Below are 24961 nucleotides of genomic sequence, written 5' to 3'. Positions count from 1 at the left end.
ACATCTCATCATATATCAACATGTAGGTCTGTTCCAGCTGATTAATATTCATGTGTCTTTGATCTTAGGGACGAGGGAGGCGCCGATCGCAGCAAAGCAATCATCATTTACATTCAAAGGAGGGAGACATATTTTTGGAAGAGCAGCAGTGTGTATTTATAACATGTCATTCTAGAGCTGCGAGCTGTGTGTTGCTCTCTTTTATTAGAAACTCTCCCCGCACGCCATGGGTGGCCGGACTTTTTTTTTTTTTAATAACTTTCTCACTTCTAAAGGAAACAAGTGTGGTTTGATGGAACGACCGCAAGTGATTGAGATTAAAAATGCACATTATACACACACACACACACACACACATGACACAAGCCGTCCCTCAATCTGCTGCTGCTACAATATTCATCTTTATGGAAACTCTGTTGTAACATAATCGCTGCAGCGTCACATGGAGACTCAGAATGTTCCTCCTGGATCTCTGGACAGCCGTGGAAAGCAGCAGTGTGTCAGATTTGTTTCATAGAGCGCAGGAATTGATCAGATTCTTCATGACCCCTGTGTTTACAGTGTGTGTGTTGAAGTAAAGCGGACGGCAGCCTGCGCTCCTCCAGTCTCTGCTCCGAAGAAGCTGGAGCTCAAATTTGAATCAGTCGAAAACTCAACTTCCGCATTGTGGTGAGAGAGCGGCCCGGCTTATATAGCGCACTAAAAATAGCCCCGACTCCATCCAATCAGAGCCGGAGACGCTTCCAAACCGCGCACCAACCACAACACACAGGATGAGTCGGCACTGCCTCCGGATTGGCCGGAGGTGGGCTGGTAGGCGGGCTCTGCGCTCCTCTGAGCCCATTGGTGGACGTGCCGAAACGTAGGGTAATCACATGGGGGTGGGTTTGTCTGTGATTTTGAATCGGGGGGAAGTTTACAGTGCGGTGACGGACTTTTGGAGAGTTCAGTGTTGTGCGCTCTCGGTGCGTCACACGCTCAAAACCCTCCGCTGGAAGCGCACGGATCCAGACTGCGTCCTACATGCTCACACAGCCCGGAGCCCAGCAGCGCCTGCCTCTCACCACAGCGACACGCTCCGTCTAAAGCTCCAATTCGCTTCTACTTGTGGCCGAACCCGCGGAGTGAAATGGATGTCATCCCCATGTGCAGCATCTTCCAGGAGCTCCAGATCGTGCACGACACCGGATACTTTTCAGCGTTACCGTCTCTGGAGGAGTACTGGCAGCAGGTAATGACTTTGATTCCCTCCGCGTGAACCCGCAGCCTGCCGCAGCAGTCCGGGGAATGTGCGTGATTCTGGGAAACTTGTGCGTTTCGCTGACAGCTGCGTGCGGACGCGCAGATGTCAGCGCGGCTCGATTCAGCGCAACAGTTCCCATCAGCGTCCCTGTTCAAAGCGGGGCTGCGTGCGCTGACAGGGGAAGAGTGACAGGTCTCTGTGATGTGTTTATGAAAATGCGCAGTTTGGACAAACAGTGACTTCAGGGTGTGTGTGTGTGTGTGTGTTTTCATGAACTTCGTGTGGTTGGACGCTTCTTCACGCGGCTCGTAGTTTGACTGTTTCCTTCCGTGGCTTCAGTAGTTGTTGCTGCGTCGGTCAGCTGATGAATAATAATATAATACAATATGTCGGCTTGTGTTACAGACTGTGGAGCCTTGTGATCAAATAAAAACACGCCGTGCTGCAGATTTAGCGGCTGAATGGCGAGCCGTGCGTCTTTACGCGCTCCTCCTCCTCTCTGTCTCTCTCTCTCTCTCTCTCTCTCACACACACACACACAGAAACGAGAGTGACAGGCTGTCACAGAGACTGATCTGTATTCCAGTTCGGCCCCTGGATGACAGAACAGTGGAGTTTCATACAGGAAGCGAGGGGAGGGCAGGAGTCGCTTCTTGTTGGGCTTTGGGAAGTAAAAGGAGCTGGCTGCACTTCTTCTTCTTCTTCTGTCTCTGCGTCGCTCAGATCTGCTCGGGCTTCCCTCCAAGCCGTCCTCCCAGGCATTTAAAGCTCGCCTGGGATTCATCCAGCTCTGCTGACGGGAAACATTTGAATTTCTCTTCCATCAGTTACTCTGATGATCCGGCGCTAGTCCTGCTCCTGAACGCAGACCTGTGCACTGCCCTGTCATCCAGGGCTGTATTCAAATATTGCTATTGAGTCCTTTATCTTGTTATAAACACTGATCTCATGGCACCACACTTTAATACTTCATAATAATCATAGTATTGAGCTGTGAGCTGGAAGCTGCTTGGTTAGGAAACAGGCCTCTCAGCGCGCTCTTATCTGGCCGTGCTGGCGGTCTGCAGAGGGTTAAGGAAGTTGCTCTCTCACTTCCTTTTCACAGAAAATAGGCTCACGATCCACAGCGGCTCTTGCAGTATTCATGCCAGGCTTTTTATGGACCCCCATGAACCAGACCTCCCTCCTCTCAGTCCCCGGTGTGCTATGTTATTTCTAGCGATGCCTCCAAATGCATTATTAAATCCACATTATGTTGAATAATTGATAGATTTAAAAGATCTACAAGCACTTCCCTAACCCAAGGGGGGGGCTCTGTAGCATATGTAAATTTCATGACCACACACACACACACACACACACACACGGCCATGCATGCTGGTGGAGCACCTTGTTCTCGCATGCTCTCAGAAGGAGATGCGGTGCTTGTAATCTTCCCCGGCGTGGCCTCAGAGGGCACCCTTGACAATCCTCTGCATAGGACATTGTGTCTTTCCTCGTGCCTGCTGGCAGAGAGGAAGCTGGGCCAGCGGTGTTACAGTGTCACAGCATTTCTCCCTGCTGCTGCTGTAGCTAAGAATAACCGCGGCGCAGAGGAGAGCGCCGGTTTCCTCTGGAAACAGGGGACTTTTCTGGGACTTTCCGGTTGAAGAGCAGCCGTCTGTTTACAGGCCGCTGTGCAACTCACTGCTCTCTTGTCTCTCCTCTCCACACAGACATGCCTGGAGCTGGAGAGGTACCTCCAGAGCGAGCCCTACGTCTCGACCACAGACCTCAAATTTGAGAGCCAGGAGGACCTGTGGAGCAAGCTGATGCTCGCCTGCGGGGACAAGTCAAACGAGTCGGACCCAAAGATCCCCCACATCAAAGAGGAGGAAGACAATCAGGACGGCCAGCACCTTGACGCCGGCGGCTTCAACTCCGACGCCAGCAGCGAAGCTTCGGACAGCTCCGAGGAGCTCTCCCCTACCCTCGACTTCTCCTCCACCTCTTTGACTGACATTCTGGGCGACGGTGGAGAAGACCTGGGCCCCGCCATCATCAGCACGCCGCCGTCTTCGCCCGAGCTCGGCAAAGAGAGCTCCGTCGCCCAGGTGTGGAGCGGGATACAGACTGTGCTGCACTCGCCCGGGAAAATAAGGACAGGGGGCCTGGAAAGGTCAGGGCTGACCAGCGGGGAGGCATCCCCCGATGGGAGGAGGCGGGTGCACAGGTGTAGCTTCAACGGATGCAGAAAGGTGTACACCAAGAGCTCACACCTCAAAGCACACCAGCGCACACACACAGGTAAACAGGCCACACGGGGACATGAAGGTTAGCTTCTGGCAGAAAGTGCTCCCACATTCTTCGAATAGTTTGTCAGGAGGAATGCCCTCAACAGTGACCTAATTCACACGGAACGTGACTTCATGCAGGGGGAAGGGAGGCGGGGTGAGAGGGAGGGAGGCGGGAGGGGGAGGGGTGGATATCCACAGAGGATGTGGATCCTGAAAACAAATCCACAGTTCTCAGATTTCACCCTGGGAAAAGGCTCGTCCGTTTGCATTGGACAGGAGAAATTATGGGAATGTGACATTTGCAGTGTTGTGTTGGGGGTTCAGATGGGAGCGGTTTCCTCGTCACCTTTGACCCCTGCCAGGCTGTTTACAGCTGTGCCGCCCATTAGCAGCAGAGGAAGTCACATTCCTGGCATCCTTCTCCGGCCATGTTACCCTCCTGGTTAATGGCCTTTAGGACCCCCCCCCCCACACACACACACACACACACACACACACACACACACACACACACACACACACACACACACACACACACACACACATTACATAAGCCTGCTACTCGAGCAGCGCTCCTCCCGGCTGCATACCACAGCTCCTGAGACCCACGAGGACAGACTTGTTTTTCTCTTCCCCTCCAGCAGTCAGCCCAGTCTGCTTAGCTCCTGCATGGGACCGTGTTTTCTCAGAAATCAGCATTATGATGCCCGTGTGAGCTCAAGGTACATGTTTTGATTTAGAAGCAGCCAACAACACATGACAGCTTTCCCTGTGACTCTTTTACAGGTGAGAAGCCTTACAGGTGTTCATGGGAGGGCTGCGAGTGGCGCTTCGCACGGAGCGATGAACTCACCAGACACTTCAGGAAGCACACCGGAGCAAAGCCATTTAAATGCAGTCACTGCGACAGGTGAGGCGGCTGGAACACCCTGACACATGTCTGAACTATCGTTTGATTTTTACGCCTCCTTCCTCTGGTTCAGTGCTAATCCCTTCCTGTTTACCTTTGGCGCTAAGCGCTCCTTGACTCCCAAGAAAGGCCAAGACAAATCAGTTCAATCAAAATGACGTGCAAGGTGGAGGGATGAAGGGGGGGGTCGAGGTCAAGGAGGGTGGATGGAAAGAGAGCTCAGGACAACGGGCTGAGGACAGGGTCAAAGGGGAGTGTTGAAGGGTTGAAGTCAGCAGAAGAAGAGATTTAATGCCTTTAATGCACAACAAACATCAGGACCCTGTTTTATGGGGACATCTTTGTATGTTTCCTACACTGCTTAGATTTAGCTGATGAAAGTTAGCTTAGCATTGTCTGTTTCACTTGTTGAAACATCATATTTATCTTTCAAGTGATCCTGTTTATGGATTACATCTGATAATCCCAGAAGCTTTGTAGCGTAGTGCGCTAACACATTGATGCTAACACATTGATGCTAACACATTGAAGCTAACACATTGATGCTAGCTAACACATTGATGCTAACACATTGATGCTAACACATGCTAACCACCCTGGAGTTTCCTGCCTAATCTTCTTCTTCTCTGGTTTGTCTGGGTCTCAGGTGTTTCTCCCGTAGCGACCACCTGGCGCTGCACATGAAGAGGCACATCTAAGATGGCCTCCATGTTGAGAGCTCTGAGGGATGATTCAGGTTGATTGTCCTGACCTGTGGGGGGATCAGCGAGGCCGGTGTGTCCTGGGAGCGTTAACCGGGACACCACCGCGTTCCAGTCAGTGGAAAAAACATGAAGCAACGCAGGCTATTATTTGCACCATACTCAGTGCCTCCGACACCTCGCTGTGGAGAGCGGCTCTGGAAGGCTTTTAACGGAGGAGCGGGGGAAGAGAGACTTTGTTTTTAAAAGAGGGGGAAACATCTGGAAAGAGACTCTTCTGTGTGGTGTTCAGCGCTTTTTCCTGGAGGATTATGGGACTCCGGGCTGGGGTGGGGGGGCGGTGTGTGGGGGTGCCATTCCTCCGCTGACGGTGTGTCTGCCTGTGCGCATGGGGGACTGTGAGTGCCTGTGACTGGATGCCTGTGCTGGCTTTATGGAGCGGATGGAGGCTTGCATTGCATTGTGGGACTGTGAGTGAATGACATGGAGGGGGGGGCTTTTTGAGAGGGGGGGGTGTCTGTTGTCTCACTGAGAATGAATGCAAGCATAAGGTTCTGTCTGTGTTGATGAGTCTGTCGGCTAAGGAGAGGAGTAGTCGGAGGGGGCTTTTTTTTGAACGGATTCACCAGAGAGCGCCCCCTTTCCGCCTGGAGGTGGAACTACAGCTCCCTATCCAAAAAAAAAAGTTGGGAGTTTGTTTTGTTTAGTGCAGCTATTAAATGTGCAATGTATTACGTAGCCTGTCTCGAAAACATACACGCTATAAAGCTCATTTCGTTGTCCATTGTGTAAGGTTTGTATCTGAAAAGGAAAAAAAAAACACTTGTACACAAACGGTTAATGCCATTATAACAGACGTTGCATGGGATCTGGGGATGTGTTGCTCACCTGTTTGCTTATAGGACAACAGAATTCCATCCAAGAGCAGCTACCTTCATTAATACTCAGCATCATAGTATTGTACAAACACATAAGGCAGTCATGCTTTGATTTTCTTGGGGAAACCACTTTCTGCTTAGCGGCTGTCTCGACTTTTGGGATTTTTTTTTGTTCCCTTCTTCTTCACGTTTGCGTTTCTTTTTTCTTCTCTCTGTAAATGCACTGTTGACCTTACTGATGCCTTATGTAAGTGGCCTTGTCCTGTTAAATAGATCACTCCCTCTCACACACACACACCAAACGGCCGTTGCGAATGCAGTAGTGCGTTGTTGAATAGCTTTATAAAGGCTCTGATCCGTACAGTTGCACCTTCAGATTCATCTAAAAAACCATCAGCTTCATGATGACTGCCATTTTCACATTTCTGTGCATTCTTACGTATCATGACTATATCAGAAAAGAATCATATTAATCAAAAAGGACTCAGATTTGAGACTTGTGGAGCCCCTCACTTCACTTTAGTGTTGGTTTACTACTGTGTAGTACATGGATGCACTTCAGTTGGACTGTAGCTTGCTGTCAAAGGTACAACGTTTTGGAAACATGTTCTCATTTTTGGTGGTTAGCGGTTAGCCGCAGGTTTATGACAAATTCAGACAACAAGCAGACGGTGTGCTCCGTGTCTCCATCATGAGTCTGTTTTGATGACGGTGTGTGTTTGGGTTCGTCTCGCCCTCACGGTGAGTCAGTGTCTTTACTCAGTCTCAGTTCAAACAGCCCGTCATGTGACCGAAACCAGTCTGACCAGTTCAGTCGCGCCGCAGGCCTCCAGGTTTCTGTCTGTGCAGGTAAACTGAGGTGAGACCAGATGTTTGTCACAATGTGCTTACTTCAGTTACTTCGACGCACTCCTCGTCTGAGCGGATGGAAATCACGTTTAGGTCGATTGATCGCCCCGTTTTTGTAGAAATACTTCAGAGCCACAATGGTCCTACTGGATTTGTTTTGTCCAAAAGACAAGCAGAAGTGTTGAGAGAGGACTTCACTCATTCATTCATTCACTCATTCGTTCGTATGTGCAGATTTGTCACGAGAATTTTCTTCTATTTTGAACGGGTATGGGACCAAAACACGAAGCGTGTAGTTTCCGAACTTGAAAGACGAGACGGCTGAAGATTTTTGTAAAATAGATGCACTCCATTCTCCTTCGTTTGCTTCTGTAACATCTTAGTTTTTTAGTTTTTTGTTTGTTTTTTTGGTAAAGTCGAAGAAAGGTAGAGCAAATGTAAAACAGCATCAATAGCGCCTACACCTGTGGCCTATCATCTTTCAATAAAAACACAAAACAGGAAAAAAAATCAACAACTCTTCAGACGTGAATTGTTCTGGACTCTTGAATTGTCATAACTTTGCATTCTGGTGCCCGCTAAGTATTAATTACTGTTTTTATTTGCCATGTGATTTCTTTTCAACTTTTCAAAGACCTGCGAAGACGCCCTGTCTTCAGAGAATCTTTATTGGATAAACATGGAAAAATAATACGAGGCTCTATTTTTGTTTGTTTTATGGCATAACAAGATTTTTTCATTTGAAATTGTTTTGTAAAATAGTTTCTGTATGAATGTATTTTTTATTGGAAAATGGATAAAACAGACTTTATTGGTTCTACATGTGGCTTCTTGTTGTTCTTTCTCCTGCAGTCACTCAGGAAGTGTGTGTTTACGGGACAGAGTCCCAGAGGGGAGATTAACACAGAGGCTCCACCCAGAGACGCTCAGATGCTCCGACAACGCGCTCTGTTAGTTTGTCTTATAGCCACGTTCTGTTTGTAGCTGTTAACATTTGTTTGGGGACTATTTTCAGTGGCGGAATAACACACTGTAAGTTTGTTGTGTGTTTAAGACCGGACCATCACCATGTTGGCAGCTCCTGATTCCAGTCAGGAAGTGAAAGTGCACTTTTCTGAAATGATGTCAAATTTTGTGTTAATATAATTTAAAAAAAAAAAAAACCTTAACAAAAACATTAAAGAAATGAATTAATGGAGACTTTGCACCAGCATGTAAACATGTTTGTTTCTGCTGTAAAGGTGGACATTTTAGAGCCGAAGGTTCAGGCCGTGTTTTGGTGCCTAAACCGGATCCAGCAGATAACAGGTTTTTATAATTCAATTCAATTCAATTCAGTTTTATTTATATAGCGCATATTACAATCAGACATTGTCTCAAAGCGCTTCACAGGAACCCCCCTAAGAGCACTGTGGCAAGGAAAAACTCCCTTTAAGAGGAAGAAACCTTGAGCAGGACCCGTCAACTTAAGGGGGAACCAGTCCTGCTGCTAGTCAGAGAGGATGAGGGAGAGAGAGAGAGAGAGAGAGAGAGAGGATGAAGGAGAAAGAGAGAGAGGGAGAGAGAGAGGATGAAGGAGAAAGAGAGAGAGAGAGAGAGAGGATGAAGGAGAAAGAGAGAGAGAGAGAGAGAGGAGCAAACATGATACAAACATGATACAGTACAGAGCAAACATGACAGCAAGATGAAACAGTGATTATATTGTAATAGATATCTATATATATCGTCGGTCCATAAGTAGGAATAGTAATTTGATAGTAAAGATGAGCAGCAGGGGCTAGTGAAGTCGATGAGCACAGGAGAGACTGCAGGTCAGTATGCAGGTCTTGAGACCTGCAAAGAGAGAGAGCGAGAGCGAGGCACAGAACTACAAGGAAGACAGTTAACACAGATTATGAGACGATATTACCCAGTATGATCCAGACTAAGGAGAGTGGAGGAGAGGTCAGACGGTGTTCAGAGGATCGTGTTTGTGCCCCCCGACAACGTAGAGCAAGAGAGACTTCACGGGCCGGACTGCAGGTCATCATCCAGGTCTTGAGACCAGTATGAGCCAGACTAAGGAGAGAAAAGGAGAGGTTAGAGGGTGAGAGGGAAACTGCTCAGTGGATCATGTTTGTGCCCCCCGACAACGTAGGCCTAGAGCAGCATAGCTGTGCTACACACTAGGTCTAAGGCTAACTGTACGCCTTACTAAACAGAAAAGTTTTAAGTCTAGTCTTAAAGGTGGAGGCAGTGTCTGCCTCTCGGACCCAGATTGGTAACTGGTTCCATAATAGCGGTGCCTGATAGCTAATCCTGATACAGCCTCACCTGGCAGGATGCTGCACCACCTTTGCCACTAATGTTACCATATGGTGGTTAAGACGCCGCTCACACTGGGGAAATTAGTCCAGCTAGAGCGGGATTCAGGTCGTATCTGGATATATCAGCTCAGGGCTAAATGCAAAACTAGCGACATGATGCTTCCGGTTCACGGGGGCAGTGTCCGGGTCGCGTACAAAAGCCGCCTGTAAACAACCATCGAACTACGACAGCTTTGCCCCGAGTTTATTTTCCACAGGGCTGCAAACGAATAAACTGCTTTTTGAAACGAAAGAACGAGCGACACGAAGCACGCCCCTCCACGGTCCTACCACAGCCTGAATGTTACGAGGCGCCACCTAGCAGTTTGGAGGACAACAAACAAGCCGGTGTGATAGCCAGATTTGAAAATAGGTCTGAACGCATCCAGATTAAAGGCGATCTGGATTCAATCCCACTCTAGCCGGAGTGACTTTCTCCAGTGTGAACGGGGCCATGCAAAAGCAAATCCCACAACACGGCCCACCCGACCTACAACACATGGTGACAAACTCCACAGTGTTCTGCCTGCAAAGTGTGTACGATGTTGATAATGTCGTACCCTCCCATCTAACGTTAGGCTACTATGAAGCTAACTTTGTAGCAGGGTTAGCGATAGAGTAGAATCATCCTGATCCGAGCCCTGCAGACACAGCTGCAATATATGGAGTCTATTCTTACAGATGTGTTAATGATCCAGATGTGGAGATGAGAAAAGCTTATCTCATGTTCAGCATTAGTACAAGGAGCTGCTTCCTGCTGCAGCCAGGAGCGCAGCCACTTCTCATCTGACTCTCCAAGAAATTTATGCAAATGAAGTTGTGCCACAAACAAATCCCTGATAAGAGCTCCGCACACTACACAGACAAATGGCCTCTTCATCTCCGATTGCGCGCACAAAGTGCCTCCGCTTCTTTACGCCGCCGCTGCCCCAGAGCCCCTGAATAATTGAAGCGCGCTCTGAGTTCTTTAAGATACATTTATTGGTATTTTAATACAAATCAGCAGAACTAAACTGTGCCAATGCAAAGACTGAGGGCAACGGGACCATGTTCAGAAGCTGCAGGCTGACGTTTCAATCGTTCCTTTCCAGGGTGGTGGAAACAACAACAGCAACTGTCTTTTGGGCAAAATAAATACATTTGTATGAATTAAATATGCATGACTGTGACAGACTTTCTCCCTCCAGATGTATTAGACTTCCCACTGTGCACAATTAGACAGCCATGCTGGGTGGGTTAATGCAGCAGAGACGAGGCTCGTCCTCCCCACGCTGGAATATCAGAACCTACTGATCATATACGCTGTTTGCTCACTGGGTCAGCGACAGAATGGCTTGTCCTACATGATACTGATGGTCGGAGCCATCTGCAGAACTACCTGAACACAAAGTGGTGAAGGGATAAGCCAAATGTAAGCAGGAAGATCATTGGCCAGATAAGATGACATCAGAGTTTATGAATGAGAAGAACGAATTCAAAAGTGAAAGTAGTCAGAAGAACAGCAACAGAACTGAAACTCGACCGCGTCTCAGAGAACATGAAGAGCGGCTGAGCGGCGAGCGTTAGCCGTGCTAACATGAAGAGTGGCAAGCATTAGCCGTGCTAACATGAAGAGCGGCGAACGTTAGCCGTGCTAACATGAAGAGCGGCGAGCGTTAGCCGTGCTAACATGAAGAGCGGCGAGCGGCGAACGTTAGCCGTGCTAACATGAAGAGCGGCGAGCGCTAGCCGCGCTAACATGAAGAGCGGCTGAGCGTCGAGCGTTAGCCGCGTTAACATGAGCCCGGGTGCTGCTGTCTGAGCCACGCTGATCCTTTAATAAGGATCCTGTCGGGAGTCCAACACCCTCCTCCCCTGCAAACCTGCATGAAGAGAGGTTTGGAATGATCACTGTCATTTTCTCTATGACCAAAAAACAAAACGAAAATCAAGAAATTTACAGTAATTTTTTTTAATTTTACAGATTTACAGGAAGTAAAAAAGTTTTTACACATTTACATCTTAACATATCAGACGATTCCCACGTTTTTTCCCTTTAAAATTCAGTTTGTTTGAATCATTTATCAGAGATGACACATTTTTATTTTTATTTGTAAATTTTATTTGTATTTTTTATACATTTTTGTAAATGTGTATTTTTTTCTTTAAACATTTTTTCTTTAATGTTTTTGCCATCCTCAGAAGTCATTAACCCTTTAACTTGAACATTTTTTTCTGTTGATGAAGTGTACATGTCTGTCGACTGTATTCGTATTTGTATTGAATTAAACTTCTTTTCTGTAGTATCGTACATCACCTGCATTGTAAATACAGCGAGCAGCCCCCCCCCCCTAACCCTAGCAGTTTTTTTTAACCCTTTCCTTTGCTCCACTTACTCCGACATCTGCTCTGACTGAAGCCTCAGCGTTCACAGCCATCAGTGAAATGACGAGAACATTCAAGGTCGACCAGGAGAACGAGATCTTCCCCAGAGCCAGGTTTCACCACATGAGCATGTATACACACACACACACACACACACACACACACACACACACACTCCTCCCCCCTCCTCAGAGCTCGTATGTCCTGTGGGGGTTGGGGGAGGGGGGGGGTTGCTTGTTAAACCAGAAGGAAAGTGGAGGTCGGCGCCCCCACATGGGGATGGTAGTCTGTCAAGTCTTCGTCACCTGGAAACCTTCCGGCTGCTTCACGCTCAGCCTCATACGTCCTGCAGCGTCACACATGCAGCAGACCTGATTCTTCAGGCTGTCGATAACACAGTAAACATTCTTTTTAAAAACACCGTCCCTGTTTGTTGATGAAGATTCTCAGTCCTTATTTATCGTCTGTCTCTGCTGGTGTTTAGATTAGAACTGAGGAAGGTAACGATTGAATGCGGACGCTGATGTCTTATATTTAGATGATGGGACTAATGGACGAGTTCCTTGTCTTTCAGCATGACTTGTGCAGAAAAGCAAACGACTGTCATTCTGAATACGATGCAGGACAGCCACACCACAGCTGCTTCAGCCGGTGGATCAGGTTGAGGGGCTTCCTCAGAATGTGGCTGGGACCGTCCGTCCAGTGCTGACAGAGCGTCCTCAGGCACCAAAGACCTGGAGAACCGGCGTCCCTGCACTCTGAAACTGATCATGGTGGAGGGGCGGACTGAGATCCACAGGGCTGGTTCTAGGTTTCCCAGGCAGGTACGTCAGTAGCGGTTGTGTTAGCATCTGCTGCTAGCTGCTTGGTGGAAGCGGTGTTATGCCATCGTTCAGGCCTCGTTCAGGTACGAAAAAATGAATGAGACGAGTCTCTCTCTCCCTGAACCCAACAGGATGTCGGCCATTTTGAATGAACTGGAACATTTTGGGGTCTTCCTGTCACCGCTGCTGCTGCTGCACCCAGCATGAAGCATGTGGAGGAGAGTTTCCAGCCCATACATGTGCAGACAGTGATGGAGAGGTCTGGAGGTTTAAAGGGGGGCCGGGGCTCTGTCCAGACTGAGTATACAGCACCTGATGGATGGGCATTCCTCAGCCTTCCTCCCCCTCCTCCTCCTCCCCCTCCTCCTCCTCCTCCTCCTCTAGGTGATGAACAAGCTCATTACTATGGCGTGCTGATAAAAGGAGGCCATTATCTGCTCGCCGTGCACTTTGAACTCTGATGGAGGAGTCCTCCTCGCCGTTACGTAACGCGGTCATGGCCGCACTGGCTCCATGCCAAGGCTTTCAGGGCGCCCCACGCTGCTGGACTCTTCAGCCATGTTCACATACGCAGGACGTCGGCTCGCCAGGGAAGCGAGACTATCTCTGCTTCCATCCTGCTGTGACGAGTCTGTCGACAGATTAACAGGATGCTGCTTTTATTGTGAAGCCACAGGAAGTGAGACGGATGTGTGTACATGACCTGCTCCGTGATCAGGGAGGCTATACACCAACCCGGTGTTTGGGTAGTGGCTGCTGTTGCTCTTAGCTTAGCTTAGCTTAGCTTAGCTTAGCTGCTATGGGTTTGTTTTTATCTCAGCTTCAGGGACCCTCAGATTCTCATTTCTTAATTTTTTTATTTGCTGTTTTTTGTTACTGGGGGTTAAATGATGACACTACAGCTCTTCAGCAGACGCCTTTTCAGAGATCACTCACTTTCACACTTTTACACTTTGTGTACAGGGCATAGCTACATGCTGCATGTAAACTGTTCCAGGTGGAGGAGAACATGTCCTTTATGATGGCCAAGAAAAGGAAAGATAATCAGGGGTTACACATCACCAGCGGTGGAGGAAGTACTGAAGCTTGGTACTTAAGTAAAAGTACCCAGAAAAATATAAGTAAAAGTAGAAGTGCTGCATCAACAATCCTCCTTAAGTAAAAGTCTTAAGTACTTTTAAATGTACTTAAAGTATTCAAAGTAAAAGTACTCACACACTGAATATATATGATTGATTTCCAAAGGATGTGAACAGGTTAAAATAATCAAAGTCAAATGGAGCATGTGTAGTTAATGTCCATGTTGAGTCCAGAAGCAGCTGTGGACAGGTCTGTGTGTCATGAGGCAGGCTGTGGGCATCAAGTGAACAGAGAGGCTGCTGATAACAAACAGGCATTCAGCATGTTTACTGTGTCAGTGTTCCTGCTGTAGATTCATGTGATGATTCATGTTCATCAGACATGGATGGACCTGTGTTAGCAGACAGCAGCTAACTAGTTAGCTCACTGAGCCAGAGCACCGGCATCATGACTGAGGCTCATTATAGAAACACAGCTGCAGCGTGACACCACCTCCATGCAGAGTCTGACCTCTCATCAGTCCACACTGTGTTCATCACATGGAACAAGGAACTACAGACACTGGAGACATGTAGTGGAGGAGAAAGGACAGGGGACAGCTGCAGCATGTAATGGAGTCAAAGTATAAAGTATGCAGTATTATTTTTACTTAAGTAAAGTAGAAATACATAAAAATGTACATAAGCACAGTAACAAAGTACAAATAGTTACATTCCACATTTTGCACGCCTTCTTTAAACTATAAATAGTCCATTTAAAGCAGCTCATGAATATTCATTAACAACAGTTTGTCAAAGAGGAGAGAGAGAAACAAACTGAGGTGTTTGTAGGTGAGGCACAGGTGATATTTTCATATTCATAGTCATCAACCACTGCTCACATGCAGCTTCTGTCATCTGTGGGTGAGTTTGACACCTCACCAGCACCATCCAGTTTTTATAAATCCCAGTGTTCGGGTGTGTGCTGCTTTCATGTCCCGTCTGTGTGAAGCAGCACCGGCCAGATGAGAGACGTCTGCCTTGTGACACAAACAGTGATGTTTTCAGGTGTTTAATCTCCTCATCCCTCTTCCCCGAGCATAATTAATCTTTGTTGGTCTTTAAACCACCACGATCAAATGATCCAGCTCCGTCTGATAAGTGAGGACATGTTTTAAATACAGCTACAGTCTGAGGAAGAGCACACTGTGTCCCTGATGTTAACAGGTCTACACCCCTGCAGCACACTGACCTCCGTCCAGCAGCACCAACAGTGCTCATTCATGTGAATGTCACCGACAACACAGGACGACATGTTTGACTGCAAACAAACAGCAGATTACATCACAGCGTCCCTCCACACTCACACACCTTCTGGACAGTTCCAACCTGGTTCTAATCAGATTTCTGCAGACGTCTCTCTCATACGTTGCCAAAAATAAAAAGCAGCAGTGTGTGAGTTTAAACAGCCCGTCTTCAACAGCTGTGCCTGCAGAATACGAAAAACCCCCGAGGATACAAACATGTCACGTTCTGAGAACGAGCCAAAGAACTGAAAATAACGTTTTCCCTTTAAACAGTGTTCACAGTATTTTGGCAACAGAGTGTGTCCCTGAAGCTGCAGCAGTTATTTGGGCTCTTATCTGGCAGCAGGGCGCCTGCTGTGTCCTCAAAGTGAGTCTGTCTTTGAGCAAAGACGGTCTTCATTTAGAAAGTAGTCCGGGACCAGAGCTTGGTCTCTGAAGCGCAGCAGTCAGGAGGGATTCATTGAAAAAACAGAGCTCCGTAGTAAATGTGGTGGATAAATAATGGTCGGGAAACATCCACACACTGTGATGTCACATCCTGCCGTCAGACAGAAGAATCTCTGATGGGAGCTGTGATGGAGCTCAGGCCTCCACGGCAGTGATGAAGCGTCATTTGTCCTCAGACGTCTCTCAGAATATCAGAGCTGTTCCACCTGTACGCACGTCTCTGAACTTCAGCCTCTGTAATAAACCAGATTATGTCACAGCCTGGAAATAATCCATAAACTGAGAGTGTAGTCCTCACTGCAGTGGCCCCTTTGACGTGTGTTAAACCTGTAGAGCAGGGGTGGGCCACATACACTTCCATAAGAAAAGCAAAGGGCCACAGGATGGACAACATGGCGTCTCCCTAAAAGTGAGGCCAAAACATCTGGATTGCCCCCGGTGGCTGGTTGCAGAAGTCATAAAGCCTGCATCCTGGGGAGCTGTCATGTCGTCCACCTTTATACTCAGTCTATGTTCAAACACCGCAGTGGGACGGCTGGGAGGGTGAGTTTTATTGACAATATGCAGCTTCTCATTACAAACAGCTCCACGCCGAGCGCATGTGAAGCCCACTCTGCACCTGTGTATGTAGAAAAACTGAAAACGCCGTATTCTGACTCTTCATCAAGGTCACTGCAACTTTTCTCTCCTCTTTCACAATAAAAATCCATAAACACACACACACACAGGAAAAGCTCACAGTCGCACCTCTTTCCCTGGAGGTTTGCGAAGCCCTGTTTGAATTCACCTATCACCATGACAACTACTCCCTCTTTACCGGCTGTGCCCGTGGGAGGTTTTCGCCCAGCCTTTTCTAATTTCACACTGTGTGGATATCTCCATTCAGTAATTACAATCCCATCCATTCTCATTTTCCCTGTCCAGACAATGTGCCCTGGATATACACTAAAAAACTGCACACTCACACACACACACACACACACACACACACACTCACACACACACACACACACTCACACACACACACACACACTCACACACACACTCACACACTCACACACACACACACACACACTCACACACACACACACACACACACACACACACACACACACTCACACACACACTCACTCACACACACACACACACACACACACACACTCACACACTCACACACACACACACCTTGCACGAGGACGGACCCCTGTGGAAACAGAGGGTGAGAAAGAGATAGAGGGAGAGAGACAGATGTGAACTGTCACGACTCCTAATTCACCAACGCACACAATCACACACGAGAGCATCACTCTGAAAATCCAATTACCAGCCGACCTCCAGTCTGTAAAGTTGGGCTCATTTTTAAAAAAAAGTTAGTAATTGCCAAATAATAGGAAGTCACATCAAGATGATTTGTCCAGAACATAGGCAGCAACAGATAAAACCCAGACACAGAGCGAGCGCTGAGACGGAGGACCTCCCACTGCTGAGTGCTGTTGTTGTTGTTGTTTTGTTGTTGTTGTTGTTGTTGTTGTTGGACACTTAGAGGTGATGACACTCTGATTAATATTGATGTTTGAGTGGATTTATTTTCAGAAAAGAGTATTTTCTTTGTGTGTAACATCATGAGTCCACATGACTTCCTGTTAATCCAAATATGGGCACAGAGGTGGAGCAAGAGGCTCACCATCGCCATCCACCCCATGGAGGTCTATGCTGGATCGCTCAAGTGGCCACTCGAGGAATTGCAGTTTGTTTTTGTGTCACTTCAACATTGCCTTCATTTTCCTGATTATGGTGTTTTAAGTGCATAAAAAGTCCCACTGATCCAGGAGCCTGCCCCCTAGAGGCTGTGGGGTGAACTGCAGCTTTCAGTTTTGGCTGCACTAGTTTCCTTTGAATGTGTTGAATCTAAGTAGTGCCAGTCAGATGTGTTGCGGTTGGTGGGGCTTTGATGGCGGAGGCAGATTCAAACATTTTGAATCCAAATGATCCTACAAACCTAACCATGTTTTTAATGCTTCACTTCAACCAAAACAGGAAATGACGAGATGTTTGCGATGATCGTGACACACTTAGATAAAACCAATCAATGCTGCAGGTACAACAGTCCCAGGATCAGATGCCACGACCCCTCAGATGACCCAGACTCTGGTGGTGTAGCTATGTGGCGGCCCGTCAGCCATGAGGATCATTTTGTTACTCGCTGCACTTTCTCACTGAGAACACGTTAGTGAAAGTGAAAGTCATCCTGTGTGGAAAGTGAAACTGAAGCCCTGAATGCATCATGGATACATGTTTGCTTCAGCTGATCATTGCTGTCACCAGCTGAGCTGTAAGAAGCCTCGCTGTCGGCCTGCTGCGGGGTTATTCTGAGCTCTAACCTCACCGTGGATGAGCGCATTGAATACACACAGAGCCTGAACACTTCAATGAAGAGTCTAATTTGAAGTTCATGTTTGCATCATTTGCAAACACTGCAGCACACGGCGCCTGTATTTTGAGTTGCAATGGGGTCAGAACTTTGCACCGTCATGATTTTCCATCCGTGGGTCCTGCAGGCTTCGGCCCTTCTAATGATCATCACAGTGTTTATGTTTTTATTCTTTATGAAAGTCTGCGTGCACGGTGGACGGATCACATTTCAAATACTGACTCTGGATGACAACAGCAGGAAGGATGTGACCTCACTGTATCAGCTTATTTTCCCAAGATCCCCTCTGGCTGCTTGTTTACTGCCTGGCCTGGCTCCTCTCAGGACTCCCAGGGGACTCGCGTTGCAACAAACCACCGCGCTTCGTGTAAACACGGGCCCGGATTAACTCCTGTTTATCCCACAACTCTTTCAGGTCATCGCTGCCCCCCCCCCCCCCCCCCCCCCCCCCAACGTCGACCTGAGAGATGTGAGGTCACTTTGGTGGTTAAAGTTAAATGTTGGTCATCAGATAAGTCCGATCCGGGCGGTGTTTTGACTGCAGTGGGAAATCCTTCTTAGACATACAGATTATAATCTGACAGATACTTTGCTAGCTCCAGCTGCTAATGCTAAGCCTAATCATCTGGGAGTTACCCACCTATGGTGGCAGGTTTGCGATGTCCCTGGCATATTTTGAACACCTTGAGCTAGCTTCACTCTCTCACTTCACACTATGATATCAGTTCAAGGGTTGCAAACAGCTAGCATGTTAGCTGTCAGGTCAGCTAACTCTGGGAGAACGTAGCTCTGGGCTTCACCTTTATCCTGGTATAACCACAACATAAATTGCTCCAAAGCTAAAAGCTGGCTTCACTGCTAACACTTTGGTTGCCGGCCTGAGATCCAGCCCCCCTAGGTGTTTTCTCTTTATAACCCCAATCTAACCATTGTCTAGTCAAGAATGGGGGCAGACCTCCTGGTTGGCCACGTCCTCCAGCGCCTCTGGGAGGACATTGAGGCGCTCCCTGAACAGCATTGAGATATAATCCCCCATTAGTGTCAGTCCTGGGTCAACTCTGGGCCTCTACCTTGTTGGACATCCCTAATTCAATCAGGAGAGTTAGGAGGACGTACACATTTATTAGATTTAGTACAAATAGAATGTGTTTGGTGTTTAGACACCGAAGTGACATCATCTGAGAAGATGTGAAGCCGATGAAAGAGATTTCCACCCGGGGTCTAGACCTGGTGGTGGTGGTGGTGGTGGAGAGGAGCTGGGTGAAGCTGACCTAGCCTGGGGTTCTGACTGGCAGTGCCTGAGGTGGAGGAGGGCTGAGGCTCCGATCTGAAAAGAACGCTGGTTGCTAGCAGCTGTGGTCAGAGACATTAGCCCCTGGTTGGATCTCCTGAGGCCATCTGGTCCTAGGTGAGTCTAGGAGCGAGCAGCTACACCCGCCTGGTAAAGATTTAAATGACCTTAGGTGTGTTTGGACCCTCGTACATGCAGCATGGGGCTTTTCTCTGAACCAAAGGAATGGATGGTGATAAGATGCTCAGGGATCACAGCAGACATGAGGAGCCTTCAGCCCGGGCCACACACGAGGCCAGTTCCTCGGTTACAGTTGTTATGATGTTTACAGTATGTTCCTGGAAGAGGAGCGGCGGTTTTTCTCATTATCATTTTTAAAGGAGGTCAAAGGTCGTGACACAGTTGTTTTGCACATTATTAACCCTCACTTGCTCCGATCACAACACGTATTGTTGACTGACAAACATGTCACATGGTGCATGAAATCCCGCCCCCCCCCCCCCAATGCTCCAAATATTTGACCCCCCACCCCCACCCCCCACCCGCACAGCCTTTTTTTATTTTTTTATTTATTTCTAAAAACCAAAGCCGTGTTAACAACATGTCGTTTTCAAGCCTTTTGATCATCCTGCTGCTCTGAGGGAGCCTCCTGAGGGTTCAGTGACTCGGGTACAAGGAGAAGCTGGGTGAGGATGAGCTGTTCTTCACCCCCTCTCTCTCTCGCTCCCTCTCTCTCTCTGTCCCCCCCCCTCTCTCTCCCCCTCTCTCTCTCTCCCTGTCTCCCTCTCTTTCTCCCTCCCTCCCTCTCTCTCCCCCTCTCTCTCTCTCCCTGTCTCCCTCTCTTTCTCCCTCTCTCCCTCTCTCTCCCCCCCCCCCTCTCTCTCTCTCTCTCTCTCCCCCCCCTCTCTCTCTCTCTCCCTCTCCCTGTCTCTCTCTCTCCCTCTCTCTCCCCTTCTCCCTCTCTCTCCCCTTCTCCCTCTCTCTCCCTCTCTCTCCCCCCTCTCCCTCTCTCCCTCTCTCTCTCTCTCTCTCTCTCTCCCTCCCCCCTCTCTCTCTCTCCCTCTCTCTCTCCCTCTCTCCCTCCCTCTCTCTCTCTCTCTCCCTCTCTCCCTCTCCCCCCCCCCCCTCTCCCTCTCCCTCTCTGTCTCTTTCACTTTTTAGGATTGAGGTTTTGAAAAGGAATAATAAAACAACTGTCAGCTAATTGGCGAGAGGAGTGCAGCGCGGTGGAGTAAAATAAATAAAAAAAAACTACAAAGTGACTCCACCAGGGAAATGCAGAAAGCCTCACAGTAAGCACACACACACACACACACATGCACAGAAGGGTTTTAAGGGCATTCTCCTGTTGCAGAACAATCCCTCGTCGAATACTTTTATACGCTTTCATTGTTCAATTTTTCATTTTTTTTCTTCTTTTCCTGCACGACACAGTTACAGTAAGTCTCAGCCTGCAGAGGAAAACTCAGAGCGACGGTTTTCTGCAGCCGTTAGAGACGCCGCGCTGTTCCATACGTCCAAAGTATCAACATTTAACCTTTGAATTCTGATTTCTTTGGCTGTTTGTCACCATGCATCAGCATTAAAGGCTGCAGTTCAGCTCTTTATGGTGTCTATACTCTGTTTTTATCAAGCGGCAACCTCCAGGGCTGAGAGATGAGGCTACTGTGGAAGGGTTAATAAAGTAATCTGCAGTTCACCATGCAGCCACTAGGGGCTGATTTTTTAATTTGTTCATTCATTAACCCTCTGGAGTCAATTGACGCGCCTGCGCGTCTTTTTCACATGGCCAATTTAAGATCACGTGGCAGCAAGAAACAGCGTCGCTGAGTCTCTGTTTTAGTTTGTGTTAAAAGTGGGGACTTCAACCTATATACAGGTTTTTAAATTGTTTTAATATGTCAAGTAAAACCCGAGTTATGATAAAAAAATATAAACGTTTTTTCATGAACATTTTCGCCACATTCGCTGGGTGTTTACTGCTGAGTTTTATGCGAGCAGATACAGGAAACACCGGCGTAAGAGCAGCTCTGACCGGCATGACGTGACATGACACCCTCTTTGCTATTGGTGGAAAAATGCACCACGTCAACCAATCAGGAAATGTTTATGGGACCACGTGGTATTTAGTTGCTAAGGGAAGATTGTGGGAGAAAAGCCGGCGAATGACAGATAGTGATAGCGATTCCCCATTCCCCAGGAGGAGTGACACACCCTGGAAGTGTCAGGCCTGTGATGTGCCCCTCTGTGTTGTGGTGGACAGGAACTGCTTTTTCAAGTGGCACAAATAATTTGTGTGACACCTGTACTGTGTATAATACTTGTAAATAGCTGTACAAAAAAACGCCTGAGGCATTTACTGCATTCAAGGGTAAATAGTTGTAAATAATTTTGTTTTTTGCTACATTTGTACATATTTTTTTGACATTTACAATTTGCATAAGCATTCTAAGTTATAAAAATGGTTTGTTAAACATGTTGTGTGGTTTGCACAGTAAAAAATCAAATTTTTTCCCACTCGGATTTTATATTTTTTGTGTGATTTTAGGTCCAGTGTGTTAACACAGTATGTCAAAATGAAAAAATAACACCATAGTCACACTTGTGGGGTTGTACTGAAAAGAATGACACTAAACAAAGCAAGGTGAACCATTTTTAAGCTGAAATATAAAGATAAAATTAAAAGTAGTCAAAACGGACCATTATACATATGACTCCAGAGGGTTAAATGACACACACAGACGCGTACTTGTTTTGTCCAAACAGCGCTCCCACATTGTTCCTTCCCCGGCTCATATGACACAACCCATCACATGGGTGGAGGACATGTTTGCTGCTAATAATAAGCTATCATCAGGCCGAACCACAAACGCAGCGCTCAGGGCCGTAATCTTGTTGTCAGCTGTCTCGCGCTGCGGATGACGCGCAGACGCTCAGAGCCATTTGGCATGTATGGCTGAGATCCCGCAGCCCGGGGCTTTAATTGGATTTTGAAATGTGGTGTGCTCATCTGTGGGTGTACGCACATATGCACTGGCATTCCGGCACATCTGAGTGTTTTGGTGTGCACTCATGTGTATGTGCGCTCACGTCTGACACATAAAACACATGGCTGACATGTGAAAACCTCATAAATTACATCTACTCAGGAGCAGAGGGGGGAGCAGCCTTGATCTTAAACAGCTTGTGTGTTTTCAGTTGATCTAATTGGATTCAAAAAGGTTTCGCTCCCGACTGATTCGAAAAAAAGCACCAAATTCTAAGTAAAGTCAGCAATAACGAAAAGTTTACTACAGGTAAAAATGTCTCTGACAAAAGTTCACTTCAAGAAATGTGGTTTGTTGCACCTTGAGGTGAACAGGGCGGCCATCGCCACCCAGGACACTCAGACAGTAAAGAACTACAGTGACCTGCTCTTCATCCAAATGTGAAGCAAACCTTTTTTAAAGTTTACAGAAAAGTGGATTAGGTGCATCGCTCTAAAATACGATTACAGGAAGTGGACACAGCTGTCATCTTCTTCTTCTACTGCTTAAATTTCCACAGGGTTCTGTGCTCGGACCGATCCTGTTCACCCTCTACATGCTCCCTCTAGGAAACATCATCCAGAAGCACGGCATAAACTTTCACTGTTATGCTGATGATACCCAGCTGTATTTATCCATGAAGCCTGAAGAAACGGAGCCGCTAGTCAGACTACAGGCGTGTCTAAAGGACATAAGGGACTGGATGTCCTTACTATTAAACTCGGACAAGACTGAGGTCATTGTTTTTGGACCTAAACATCTCAGAGCTAGTTTATCAGATAATACTTTCTCTCTGGATGGAATTACTCTGGCCTCCAGTACGACTGTGAGGAACCTTGGAGTCATCTTTGACCAAGACATGTCGTTTGTCTCTCATATTAAGCAGGTCTCCAAGACCGCTTTCTTTCACCTGCGTAATACTAAGATCAGGAGCATCCTCTCTCAGAGTGATGCTGAAAAGCTCATCCAGGCTTTTGTCACTTCAAGACTGGACTCCTGCAGCTCATTTCCTCCTAATTATGACTGGATTCAGACACACTGATGCCAAATAAAGCCTCATGAAACATATTTCTCTCCAGTGGACACTGACAGGCAGAAGAGTTCCTGCCCTCTTGACATGAGAATGAAACATTTGGATGGTTTGAGCTATGACTCATTTTGATGTGTTTGTGTTTTAATCGCTTGTTATTGGCTAAAAAAGAAGGAAGTGACTTGTGGTCAGCAGCCAAGTTACTAGCAGAGGTGGGTGTCTGGGTAGCCTCACATCTCAACCTCTACTGTGCAGGCTCTGGCGCCAAGATGGCGTCTTTTTCCAACATGGCAGCCAGCCTCACTCCTGTACAACAGGCCAAGGCAGAACCGTGACGTCCATCTTTATTCACAGTGATGGGCTGGGCCTGAAATCACTCCCTTATCACTATGCATGGTGTCATATGGCACCTCGGCCACTCACACCACTGCAGTGCCACTGGCTCTGTGGCGCAATGGACAGCGCATTGGACTTCTAGTCAAGCACTTGAGGAGTGATTCAAAGGTTGTGGGTTCAAGTCCCACCAGAGTCGCAGTTTTAACTCCATAAAATTAGCTCGTTTGTTACACGTGACTTTAACAGAATAACTGACATATATCAGGATGCTGCTGAGACGTTTCACATAGCAACATGAGCCTGTTGCAGCCTTTTTCTGTGTAGGCCTATGCTAAAAGCCAGATGTTAGTGGGTCTCCGTGGACTTTTTGTCACAATCGACAGTACATTAGCTTTCTATTCAAGCACATGAGGATTTGTGGGTTTGAGACTCACATGTCATAGTGAATGTCTATATATTATATAGATATTAGAAGGTTTTAGTGCTAGAGCCCATTGAATGAATACCTAATGCACCCTTTCACAATAAAGTCAGATAACAGGTGTCGGTGGTCGGGCTGATCTGGATTTCAGTACCAAGACCAACGGCTCTGTGGCGCAATGGACAGCGCGTTGGACTTCTAGTCAAGCACTTGAGGAGTGATTCAAAGGTTGTGGGTTCGAGTCCCACCAGAGTCGCAGTTTTGCAGTATTTCTATATAGAGCCTCAATGTATCCCACAATGCATCATGAAAAGTAGTGTCCATCCCATGGTCACTACAATGAGCCATATGTACCATCATGCATTGCGCGGACCAGCGAGAAGAACGGGAATGGGAGTTACGTCACCTTTAACAAAAACGTTGGCTTCATTTCTCAGGGAGCAGCTGGTTTGTTGTTGCATAAATTTAACTGTTTAATTACAAGATTCCTCTTTGAAGCATAGAAGGATGAAGAGCGAAAGTCTGATAAGGATTTTTGATGAAATCTTTATAAAAGCTTTGCCTTTGAAAGCAGCACCAGCTGCTGTGTGTGTTTTCACTTTCCCATTCCCCACGTGCACGTGCCCGCTCTTGCATGCATGAGAGTTCATAAAGCCTAAAATGAAAGGTGTGAGATAGCCGGGTGAAAGCTTGCCAGCGTGTGAGATAGAAGCGGACGCTCCGCTGCCTCTCGGAGAGACAAGAGCACCGACGTGGCGTCTGTGTTCCCCCAGACGGCGGTGCCCCATCCCTGCGGGATTCGCCGTCCCCCGTTGACTCCAAACAGGCGAGCGTGCGGGTGAACCTGCAGACAGTGACAGCTCTTTAGACCTTTCAGTGTTGGAAGAGGAAGTGGGTCTCAGAGAGACGACAGTGCGACAGAAGATTGAGCGGTTTGTGGAGCGAGAGAAGAAGTAATACTCCACTTATTAAGGTCTGAAAATGCCTTCTTAGACTCAGGAAATCATCTTCCCGCAGACGGCAGTAAAAGAAGACGCACATTTTTTTTTTTATCTGCAAACCCAGACTGAAATAAAGAAAATGTTTCAATAGAATATTCAACAGGCTGTGGAATGTCTCGGCGTGGCTGCAGATATGGAAGTTAATTCAACACAAAGCTTTTGTCTAAAGTAAAGATATTCACACATACTCATCAACTGTCCTAGAAAGACGTTTTCCACAGCA

General features: G+C 47.4%; 1 protein-coding gene, 1 long non-coding RNA gene and 2 other non-coding genes across 4 annotated transcripts; 3 read left to right on the top strand and 1 right to left on the bottom strand.

Moving 5' to 3' along the window:
- The first annotated feature begins 898 nt into the window (after positions 1-898).
- Positions 899-7679, top strand: LOC114449539 (Krueppel-like factor 6). Its single transcript, XM_028427286.1, has 4 exons — positions 899-1231; positions 2959-3529; positions 4306-4429; positions 5076-7679. Exons 1-4 carry the CDS (start codon positions 1130-1132, stop codon positions 5125-5127), a joined length of 849 nt encoding a protein of 282 aa, XP_028283087.1. The 5' UTR covers positions 899-1129; the 3' UTR covers positions 5128-7679.
- LOC114449540 (uncharacterized) lies at positions 6307-22747 on the bottom strand. Its single transcript, XR_003671997.1, has 3 exons — positions 22737-22747; positions 9191-9198; positions 6307-6378 (listed from the first exon to the last, which is right to left on the bottom strand). It is a non-coding gene; the product is annotated as an uncharacterized LOC114449540 (long non-coding RNA).
- Positions 22748-23420: 673 nt separating this feature from the next.
- trnar-ucu (transfer RNA arginine (anticodon UCU)) lies at positions 23421-23512 on the top strand. Its single transcript is given in 2 exon segments — positions 23421-23457; positions 23477-23512. It is a non-coding gene; the product is annotated as a tRNA-Arg (tRNA).
- A 389-nt stretch (positions 23513-23901) lies between these two features.
- trnar-ucu (transfer RNA arginine (anticodon UCU)) lies at positions 23902-23993 on the top strand. Its single transcript is given in 2 exon segments — positions 23902-23938; positions 23958-23993. It is a non-coding gene; the product is annotated as a tRNA-Arg (tRNA).
- Positions 23994-24961: the final 968 nt, after the last annotated feature.

Source organism: Parambassis ranga, chromosome 17 (genome assembly GCF_900634625.1).
Source record: "Parambassis ranga chromosome 17, fParRan2.1, whole genome shotgun sequence".
Lineage (NCBI taxonomy): Eukaryota > Metazoa > Chordata > Actinopteri > Ambassidae > Parambassis > Parambassis ranga.
Note: the sequence above shows the minus strand (reverse complement) of the source record. Positions and strands in the feature narration are given on the sequence as shown.

What these genes read in the sequence shown, in the direction of transcription:
- LOC114449539 (XM_028427286.1), top strand. Translation starts at nt 1,130, where the DNA reads ATGGATGTCATCCCCATGTGCAGCATCTTCCAGGAGCTCCAGATCGTG. An exon ending in TGGAGGAGTACTGGCAGCAG is followed by an intron (nt 1,232 to 2,958) that starts GTAATGACTTTG and finishes CTCTCCACACAG; the next exon opens with ACATGCCTGGAGCTGGAGAG. An exon ending in AAATGCAGTCACTGCGACAG is followed by an intron (nt 4,430 to 5,075) that starts GTGAGGCGGCTG and finishes TCTGGGTCTCAG; the next exon opens with GTGTTTCTCCCGTAGCGACC.